Source organism: Dipodomys merriami, unplaced genomic scaffold (assembly GCF_024711535.1).
Source record: "Dipodomys merriami isolate MVZ:Mamm:240054 unplaced genomic scaffold, mDipMer1.0.p SCAF_20, whole genome shotgun sequence".
Classification (NCBI taxonomy): Eukaryota; Metazoa; Chordata; class Mammalia; order Rodentia; family Heteromyidae; genus Dipodomys; species Dipodomys merriami.
The window spans coordinates 8705091-8716338 of record NW_027203382.1 but is presented as its reverse complement, the minus strand read 5'-3'; the positions used below and the strand labels follow the sequence as shown (position 1 = coordinate 8716338).

The 11248-nt window shown below is 36.9% G+C and overlaps 1 protein-coding gene across 1 annotated transcript in view; it reads right to left on the bottom strand.

Annotated features, from left to right (window-relative positions):
* Ell2 (elongation factor for RNA polymerase II 2) overlaps positions 1–11248 on the bottom strand; it is a 72265-nt gene that overhangs the window by 14379 nt on the left and 46638 nt on the right. The window contains exons 5-7 of the mRNA XM_070031045.1: positions 5546–5805; positions 997–1121; positions 744–831 (exon numbers count right to left, since the gene is read on the bottom strand). Coding sequence (XP_069887146.1) covers positions 744–831; positions 997–1121; positions 5546–5805 — 473 coding nt within the window. The remainder of the gene's footprint in view (positions 1–743; positions 832–996; positions 1122–5545; positions 5806–11248) is intronic.

Here is an 11248-nt window from a genome sequence, read left to right as displayed (position 1 = left end):
CACATTCTCTCCACACATGGTTTTGTCCCCCCTCATTCTCAGGAGAATCCAGAGGTACAGGGCATATGGTACAGTGCTGGGAGGGTGGGGAAGTCTCTCTCAAATGTCTGATCCAAGTGCCCAGGACATTGAAACTCTCACTGAGAATTCTCTTACTCTCTCAGGGAGAGAATTTCAGGGCTCCTTGGCAAGTTCAGTAAACTGGAACTCTTTATACTGCCAAGGACCTCTTCTACCTTCTCTAGGATGGGCCAAACTAGAAAATTCTAAGCAGGAATAATGTCTGATGGGGAGTATTTCCATTAGGATCAAGTTGAAAAGAGTTTAAGTAAGACACATACATAAATGTTCTCTTTTCTTGTTTATTTTCTAATTGCTAATACATTTTCCCTAAGAATATTCTTCTAGAACATGTTTTAGACACAATCAAATATCTTTAATTTCCCATGTAATACAAGAATTGTATAGGACTAGATAAGCCTTATAATAAGTGATCAAATTAAAGAGCAGATAACTTTACAACAAAATGTAAATTTTAAAAATGGAAAGCAAGGTATGTATTAAATATTCTGACAAGCAGAGCTGCATAGTGGAGACAGTTCTAGATTGGAAGCTGAGACTGACGTCGTGTGGCTTTGTGTAGACAAACTGTGCAGCTTTCTTGGGCCTCATTTCCCCCACTTAGGAAGAAGGGGACCTCAGCTGTTGGCCTCCATGTTAGGTTTTGTAAGTTGATGGCATACCTGAGGAGAGGATGCAGTGTCTCTGCTAGAACATACAGGAGATTCTGAACGGCTGGTGCCAGCAGCATTCTGAGATGCATTTAGTTTTCTGTCAAGAACACACATGTTCCATGTAATAATGAGAATTTTAAAATGTTTACAATAGAAAGCGTACTCTTGATTCTCTTTCCCAACTCAATATTAAAATAAGAATGACTGAAATGATTTCTTATTTCTATAATTTTTAAAGAAAAAAAAGGGAAAAAGAACTTACCTAGAGAGTACTGACTCCAATGACCGTCTGTCTGCTTCATTGTATCCTGGCCAGTCTCTTTGAAGCTCCTTATATACGTAATCCTTTAATGTATAGGAGAGGTCCTTAGGATTTAGATTGGCTACCTGGTATGTGATATAAACAGAGCGTTAGATATTTGTGCTAACTATCCAAAGCAGTTGATCTTTAGGATATATACCAAAGACAATTACTCTCATTGGCTCCAAAGGGACTATTCATTAAATGTATGCCAGGTTGCAGTAAGTGTCATTTAACTTCATTTCTGGTAGTTAAAAGCACCCAGAATTAAAACTTTATGTGTGGAGTGGAATGTTTTCCTCCATTTGCCAAACTTCTAATTAAATAACCAGGTAAATTTTCAAATCAATCTTGTCTTCTATAAGAAATCTAAAATTTATATTAACAAAATCATTATTTATTTACTTCTTATTAACTTGAGTAATTCTGAATCACAAAGAAATACTTAGTCTCATATTAAGTAGAAAACAATATTCAAATAGTAGGTTACAAACTCTCTTTTTCAGTCCTCCACAGAAACTGTCTTTAAATAGTATAAATTTTGATAACCTCATCTTTTTTTTTGATAGTTAAGCTTGCTCTGTGTATTTACCAGATCTCCTGAACTACCATTTTATCCAAAGTCCTTGAAATTCCTTTAAACCAATAAACAGAATCATAAACTGAAGGAATGCCCAAATAATTATTAGTGGCTACACAGTTCATTCCTAAGTACACTCTTATCCTATACCTTAACTGCAATTCCTAGTGTTCAGACCTATAATCCATTAAGTACACAAATCTATGGATTTAGGTGCCAAACCAAAAGTAACTTTTCAGGTTAGAGAAAAGTACTCTGGAAATGGTCTTTTATGCTAATCTAATATTATTGTTAGTTATACAAAAGAAAATAGGTTTATTTTAAAATTCAAATTTACAAATAAATGAATATGTGATCTGACAGGTTTGAGTAGAATAAATAACAACCTTTTGTTTTTTTTATTACTCCTGGCAGTACATATACAAATACCACTCCTACAGCAACTCAGTCTCTTAAGTTTCGGTACTATGTTCTCCCTTGGCACCTTTCTTTCTTGTTTACTTTCTCAAAGCTCTACATGGGGGGAATGCTTGGTCTGCTTTCTGCCCTTCATTTTCTTTATTTCTTCCTAAAATAATTGTATTCAACACTAAGACTTAGAAGGCCTAATCTTGATGATACTAATTCCTAAATTTATGGCTCCATCCTAAACTGTCCTCTGAACACCAGGCCCTTATGATCTATAACTATTTATTATATATTACTATTTGTTATTATTTATTATCTATCATTAGTTATCTCCATTTGCAGGTCTAACGGACATCTTTCAATTTAGGGAAGAATTCCTGAGTGCAACTTTACATCAGCCTCATTTCTGCCCCTTTTCCGTCTTTTTCCATTTCAGTCCATAGCTCAACATCCATTCAGTTTCTGGGACCAAAATTGCAGTCATAATCATAGGTTCCATTTTTCTCTCACTGTCTCCCTATATGCACTTCATGATCAAATCTTGTCACAAAATGTGTCTTTAACATGATAAACCATCCACTGTTTTCACAAGTCAACCCACCAACATTTCACACACTCAGATTTCTATAGTACGCTCAGTTAAATTCTCTCTCTCTTGTTCTTTTCTTGTTTCCCTAAGCCATCCTTGCCCAACCTAAGTATGAGTGTTCTCACTTTAAGTACCAATCAGATTATAGCACATTCTTGTTTAGAATTCTTTTTTTTTTTTTGCAGTCTCAGTCATCATAAAATCAAAAGTCTTTGCCCCTGGGTTGAAGCAGTTCTGTGGGTTTTGGCCTCTGCCAACTCCTTCCTTCCTTTAGTTTGAGCATACTAAGCCTTCTCCTTCACCACACTTCCAGGTGCTAACTCATTTTCTTGGTTCTTGCTCTTCATTTTCAGCTAAAATGTAAGCCTTTAAGAAAGATGTTCCCTGACCTTATCATTCCCTAGAAGCAGCAGGCCTCTCCCAACTCCAGGAGGGCAGGATTGGCCTGTGGGGGTCACTTCGAGATTCCAACATGTAGAACAGTATATCTGGTACATCTTAGATAGTCATTTTTCAGTGTTTACATCTTCAGTATCCACATCCATATATGATATGCAGGACCCCATAGATATCCAAATACTAAGGTATGTCAACTATAGTACATAAAAACTCAGATTTAATGTGTCCTCCCACACACTATAAATTTTATCTAGATTACTTATAAAATGTAACATAATTTAACTTATTTAACATGTAAATGCTATGTATGTAGTTGTTGTATTGTTTAGAGAATAATGGTGAGGAATGTTTACTGAACATTTAATTAAAAAAATATTTCTGACCTGGAGTTGGTTGAATCTATAGCTGCATAACCATTGGTAGGTACTACCAACTTCACTTAATAAATTCAATGAAGTGATCTCAATATCGAAATGTTAAGGTTAAGAAGAAAATTACCTTTATCTTGGTTTTCTGATTTCTAAAAAATTTTTTCAGAGAAACAATCAATGTAAGAAAAACCAAGCCTTATAAATTGTACCAATTTAGCAATAAACAGTATTAAGTAAAATTTCCTGGTAGATATAAAAGATTTTAAAATTTATGTACAATCTTTCAAGTTTTACTGGGAAATATTCCAGTTTACCTTAACAATCTATTACTTTGATAAAGGAATTCACAGGGTGCATTCATTCACAGGGTGCTGAAGACTTGTACATAAGAAACAAATAAATAACTTTATTGATATAGGCAAAGCAGGATCAATCCTTTTAGCTAATTTGTTTGGCAACTAGTTTGTTTAGGACAAAAATAACCATGATTGGACTGTTTATGTATTTTGCTTTTTTTCTCTTCACTTTTCTATTTCTACTTCTGGTCAGTTTCAATGGAACACAAGTGGTTTTATGTTAGGAATGTTCAGGGCAAGGAATGTGTAGAGAAGCTAGTTTAATTCAAAGTCCTCCAGATATGCCTCTGCTCTTCTTTGTGAGGATTAAACAAGATCATGACTAGTGTGGTGCCTGACACAGTACATGCCTACACAGTGGTAGATATTATTAGCCTCTCATCTCTGTTTCACTGAGCCAGTGGTTTTCTGCCCATATCACACATTTGGAATTATTCAATGGTTGTAAACACACGCACATGTTCACACACATATGCACAATTACTAAATTTCTGACACATATCAGTAGTAGTTTCTAAGAGAACTGCTTCTGGTGTCATTTTATCTTTTCCAGCCTCTTTCCAGAAGGTAATTCAAAACCTTCTAGAGATACAGTTATCAAAAAATCCCACTTCCCAAATAAGACTTAAGATACATATTTGTACACTCATCTTCATTTTTTTCTTTTCATACTTTCTTCTGAGCTCCTAAAAATGCTATGTGACATATGGATTTAAGTTATTCCAAAAGATGGTCAGTCGGTTTAATAAAAAACTCTGAGACTGACTGAGGTATCTAGGGACTGACTACTCCTGAACTGTGGTTTCACTTTTTCCTTACATTCGGTATTATGTCTTAAATGTACTAAATTATTAATGAAAAATAGATTTAAAGTGTTGTTCTTTGAGGAATAGATGAAATTCTTTAGTTTTTTAAAATTTAATTTTAATTTAAGAACAATTTTGTAAATATTATTTAAGAACAACATTGTAAATATTATTGCTTTGGAGAAAATTAAGAAGAGATGGACTACAGTTCCTAGTGGCTCTGAATGATAATTGACACTTATGACCTGAAATAAGTATAAAAAATATAGGAAGGGCTGGAAAGGTGGCTCAGCGGTAAAGTGCTTGCCTTGCATGCATGAGGCCCTAGGTTTGATTCCTCAGCACCACATAAGCAACAAAGAAAAAAGCCGGAAATGGAGTTGTAGCTTAAGTGGCAGAGCGCTAGCCTTGAGCTGAAGAGCTGAGGGACAGCACCCAGGCCCAGAGTTCAGGCCCCACAACCAGACCCCCCCCCCCAAAAAAATATATATATATATGAAGCAACAGTCTGACAAACTATTGTCTTTAATGAAAATAATGGTCTACTTTATTCTGAAGTTTGTGATTATAAGGTAACTGATCATTGCTAATCTTTTATACATTTATATCCCTTAATGCATATTTGGCATACTCAGTGGCAGAGAAAGGTGGAATATTAAGGGCTTCAAGGGTCTGGAAGACAAGGAACATTCTAATCCATTTAGCAAAGCAAAAATGTAGTTACATGTGCTAACCAAAGACTAAGAGAATACTCTATACAACTTTACTTGTATAAGTGAAAATAACTGATGATTCAAGATGAAAATCAGAAAACAAATTATCTTGCTTACTTCTTAGAGGAATTTTGAGGCAAAATTAGTGTAACCCAAATTAATACTCAGAAGTTCTATTTCACACACAATTGATCAAAATGGCTGAGGTTTCTGTATCTCAATAATAATGATACTGAAAGTCTTATGTGAACTTCTTCCAAAGAAAGAAGGTTAGCAGGAGGTTCTCACCTGTTGCAGAATTGCTCCCAGGGAGTTCTTGTCTTTTTGATTCACACCATCTTTCTGGAGTCGAGCAAGCAGCTCAGGTTTCTTGTAGGCCTTCAGTGCCAATAAGTGAATCACTCTGTCCCTATATGGCCGCTGAGAAACACTGCTGCTGCTGTGTGTCTTTCGAATTGTGTTTGCAGGGTTCATGGGGGTTGACCTTTTCCTCTCAGGGACTGCATCTGAGACAGCTTGAGGTGCTTTCCGAATTTGTACTCTTTTCCCTAAAGTCCAGTGGAAAAGATACCATTAGCTATTTGGGATGACAAACTCTCAGGTTTCTTTAGGTATAAAGAAAGGCCATTGTATTTCAAGTTTTACTTTAAAGAGACATATTAAATGTCCTAAAGTATTAACTAGGAATTTTGATGGTGTTATTCCTTGGAATAAATATGTATTATAGATGTACTTTGGCCACCTGGCTACACATGGATGATCATTTGTGATGCAAAGTGAAACAACTGACTACAGATTTTTACTTTATAGGTTATTTGACACTAAATAAAAATAATTTCCATGTTCATCTGTGCTATTAACAAAACTTAAGCCTATGTATTATATGTCATTTCTGAAAAGTGAATATAGTGAAGGTATAACAAAACTTAAACCTATTTAAGACATTTTGAAAAAAAATGGATGAATGTAATCGGTGTGGTAAAATATGAAAAATGCTTGTCAGAACTTGCTAGGAGCATACACACTCAGCTCACCAGGGTAGTACATTGCTAATATCACGGATTAAGAAACCACAAGGAGTGAAGTCAACATCCACTAGGCAACCATGAGTGATATTCCTTTTGGCAGACTATAATACATTTTGAGTCAAAACCCAAAACCAACCAATAAATAAAAGCAACCATCCAACCAACAAAATCATCTCAGAGCACCAGGCAAACAGATCTCTCCTCTGCAGAGCTAAGAGTAGACAGATGAGTTAGGAGAAAGGAAAAATGTTACAAAGGAGGCCTTCATAGCACTCTGCATAGCTGGTGCCACTCATGTTAGATAACTCATTTTCTTCTTGGATGGAGCATTGACACTTGACAAGTGGCTACTTTTAGAAAATATGGGCTGAAGTAACCTAGATACTATGTGTATGTGCAAACCTATCATATAGGACTGGTCACCAATGACAGCCAGTAACTATTTCTTGTTGAAGGAACAGAAACTAGCACGAGATGGACAAGACCGTTGTTTGACAATATCTGAAGTAGAATCTTCTAGCTCATTTATCACATACTAAACCCAACTCCATGCTGTTTGGCTGAAAAGCAGACAGAACTAGCAGTGATATTCAGTGTGGGGTAACAACATTAAGAACAAGACCAGCATGTAGAAACAATGGATAAGTAGAAGCAATTTCCATGAGCTGTGGTCTGGGGTGAGTCAGCTTGCTGGGAAGGAACTTTACTGAATAGTAATTCTGTCTGCACTGGGTTCCCCAGGCCTGGCCGGAGCATATTTGTTTGGATAACATTCTGTTTCAAGTAAGGGAAAAGGATGAATGTCTTTTGGAAACTTCTACCAGCTAGTATGTTTCTTTACCATTTGAACGTAACTGATGGTAAATACCAGATCAAACCACTGAAGAACAAAGGAATGCATCACTAAGGGAATACTGACCAATAAAAAGAAAAACTATTAAAAATTTTAAAAATAGTTTTGGATACAAATTTAGAACTATTTTCTGTATTTTTCATAATTTACAAGCAGCTAGATCAGTGTTTGATGGAAAGACACTATGCCAAAAGCCTCACACATTATCTCAGTCTCCCAGTGATCTGAAGGAGTGAGTAGTGACCCCCATTTCACAGATGAGAAATATAAGGCTTTCCCTGAGATATTCTGATAGTAATGCGCTCACTCAGCATCCAGTGATTTTGTAATTAACCCCCCCCCCAAATAGTCTCCCCTGTACTTTTTGGAAAGAGTTTTATGAAAAGCCTGATATACTGTTGCTTTGTGTTAGGCTGTAAGCACGGTGAGGGCAGGGCTGTGGCTGCTTTCTCCACCAGCAGAATGAGTTAGCACTCAATGATTAAGTGAAGGATAGCAAGTCATCAGGAAACAACATTGTCTGTGTTCTTCTACATTACCAGGTATCTGCCAGGCTGCAAATACACTGAAATCTCTAATGTAAAAATGTAAGTGCAAACCTGGTCTACCATTTCTCCTTCATGAAACTGTTACTTTTTTTGTGACAATGTTACTTTTATTTTTTGCACTAATAGGGTTTGAACTCAAGGTCATGTGCTTGTTACTGGGTGCTCTACCACTTCAGCCACATCCCATTCTGCTGTAACTCATTTTCAGATACAGCCTGTGCTTTTATCCAGGGCTAACCTTTGTCCACAATCCTCCTACCTATACTTTTTGCATAGCTGGGATTGCAGGCCTGTACCACCAAACACACTTGTTCTTTGAGATAGAGTCTAGCTGTGTGTGTGTGTGTGTGTGTGTGTGTGTGTGTGTGTGTGTGTGCGTGCGTGCCAGGAATGGACTCTAACCACAATCCTTTTTTTATCTCTGTCTCTTGCATACTTGGAATTACAAGTATAAAACACTGCACATAGTCCTATTCTTTGGAAATTAATAGGAATTTGTGAAAAAGGCACTGTCACAAAAATTTAATAGGAATTTGTGGAAAAAAATAGGATCACTCTCAGAAAAATTCCACATTACCTTCCCCTTTGCCAAGTCTTACAAAAAAGAAATCTGTTGAACATATCCTTTTCCAAACAACACTTATTGACTGATCATTTAAAATGAATTAAAGCCAGGCAAATAAAAATAAAAGAGTCCAGTTCTGCCAGTTTGTTTCAGACTGCCCTGCCTCATCTGTGCTCTGCTCTTCCTCTGATTCTCAGTCTCCGAAGGGCTCCAAGGACCACTGGGTTTGCCTTCATTCTCTAGGAAGTGAGCACAAGGGAAACAAATAAAGGAGCCTAACTTTCCCTTTAAGAGTGGAACAAGTATACTGTTTTGTAAGAAACTGGAGACTAATCAATGAGAGGACAACTTTATGGTTGTACCTTGGGTCTAGTAGCAGACACTTATCTCCTATGAATTCCCAACTCACAATCCACTCACTTCACTCTATCTCATGTTTCTTTTATACAGCCAGCCAGTCCAGGGTAGCCCCTATGAAAAATTAATTCAGCCACAATGGACCTCTGAACTATATTCAAAGATCACCTGCTTGATGTTTTCTCACCTCTTTTGGGAAAACATTAGTGACATAAATATTTAGAATTGATATGCTCAAGAAAAAAAACTACAGTAGGAAAATGTCAGATTTAGTGTGGATCAAATGGTTATGTTTTTATTTTTAATATTTGCCTCAGAAAAGCCTTTTTAATAAAGCCTATGGGAAAACGTAATTCTCTTCCCAGACCCATCTGCTAATCAATTCCCTAGGCTCCTTTATAAACAGTAGCACTGATACCAACAGGGTTGGGTAATCTGGGACTGGAACTGAGTCGCTGTTTCATAACAAGAAGTCCACTTCTAGCTCCTGCAGTTAATATGAAATGGTAAAGTATTATTACTTCAGTCTAGTGATTATGAATAAACAATTTGAAAATGAAGATGTGGAAGCATTCTATTAGAAAGAGTAGGAACTACAGCTATCTCCTCCCCTCCCCGCCCCCCCCCCCCCCATGGCACCGGAAGTCCTAGTAACACAGACTCAATGCTTTAAAACCATCACAAGGGCATGATGTCCACTACAAAATCCAATTCCACCATTTTGCGTTTGTGATCACTGTTTAAAATGTTTACTACATGCATTCATAAACACACACACACATACACACAGAGTCAGTCAGTCAGTTGGAACTACAAAGAACCTTAGAGGTTATCTAGTTCAAATACCTTTCTTTTTTTTGGCACTGGTTCTGGGGCTTGAACTCAGGGCCTGGGTGCTATCTCTGAGCCTTTTACCTCAAGACTTGAGTTATACAGCTCCAATTTCAGCTTCCTAGTTAATTGGACATTAGAGTCTCAGAGACTTTCTTGCCTGGGCTGGCTTTGAACGGTGATCCTCAGATCTCAGCCTGCTGAGTAGCTAGGATTACAGGTGTGAGCCACTATCACCCAGCTTTTCTTTAATATTTGAGAAAATAAAATAGTTACTTGTCACTCAAATATGTGACAACTCATCCCAAAAAAAGAGTAGAGAAATTGTTGAAAATGGGAGCAGAACCCTCAATATTACATTAGCTGGTTATTTTATATACTTAAGTAAATGTTAATATAAAGAAAGATGTGTACTAAATTTGTATTATAATTCTACACTTTCGCTAGGCATCAATAAGAATGATTAAGATACTGGTAATTCAGATGTTGTAGTGAATTGTGATTGTTTTCTTAAAAGGGAAGGGGTTAGAATAATATAGCAATGTCTACCCCTGATCTAAATGTAGAAATGTTACTGAAAAAACGAATAAACATTTCCAAGGTAAAAAACTTTCCAACTCATCTGTTGGCAAATATGTTTTTCTTTCCTTAGCTCAGAAGAGGGTTACAGATTATATTTTGAGTAGGCCAGGTGACCCCTAGATCCTAAGGAGTATAGACTTTATCCCTTAAATTGGATGTGTACCATAGTTCAGTTGGCAGAGGCCATGCTTGACATCATACCACCACTACACCATAGAGGGACCAGTATTACTCTTGCTTGTCTCCACCCAGGCTGACACTGCTGAAAGAAACCTTGTTCTGCAGGTACTTAGGCTAGCATAGGGGAGCTTTTGGTATGATTTAATATGGCATAGTCAAATTGAGCTGAAGTGGGTAACTCTTGCTGATTAAGGAGAGAATACAACCTGTTTATGAGGACATGCCCATATCATGTGTGATTTTCTGATCCTGACAACTTGATATGCAAAATAAAGAGGTAATCACTACCTGCTTCAGAGTGATCATCATTGCGAGATTCAGATCAGGAGACTAGCAGGGTGGTAGTAAGGGACTAAATAAAAGAAAAAGATTAAAATGGGACAATAGTTTAGGACAGTTAGAAAATCAAATAGAGAATCCAGTGAGGATACTTGTGTCTGAAGAAATAATAATATTTTTGTTAAGAGTAGCTTTCCAGTAGTAGTCCAGAGACAAACAATACAAATAATTAATACGTCGGGACACTGCCCATATTAAGGAAAACTAAAAGGAACTGGGATGATGTGACCTAGAGGTTAAAAAGCTGATGAGGTCAGAGAAGAAAAGTTGAAGAGGACCAGAGAAGAGCACTGTGCTTTGACAGGAGAAAGCTGGAGGGAAAGGCTAGATAGGACACCTGGGCTGGCTTCAGGGATCACTTTAGGGTTCTGATTCAGTTGTTATAACCTTGGATTTTTTCCCTGTAGTCCCCTCCAAAAGACATGTATGTTTTTGGAGTCCCTATAAAGTCTTACTGTTTATAAAATTCCCAGTACCATTAGGAAGCACACAGTCTATGAGATTTGGGATGCTGGGAAGTTTGTTGTATAAACTCTAAATGAACTGTGTCTGACCCTCATCAAAACAAACAGAAACACATCAACACAGGGGACACCCAAGGACCAGTCAGTGGAAAAGTGCAGTAACAGTAATCATTGCTGAGTTTCAAGCACTGGAATACATCAAGGTGAGAGTTTTCACCTTGTTCCACTGGAAGGAAAATAAAAT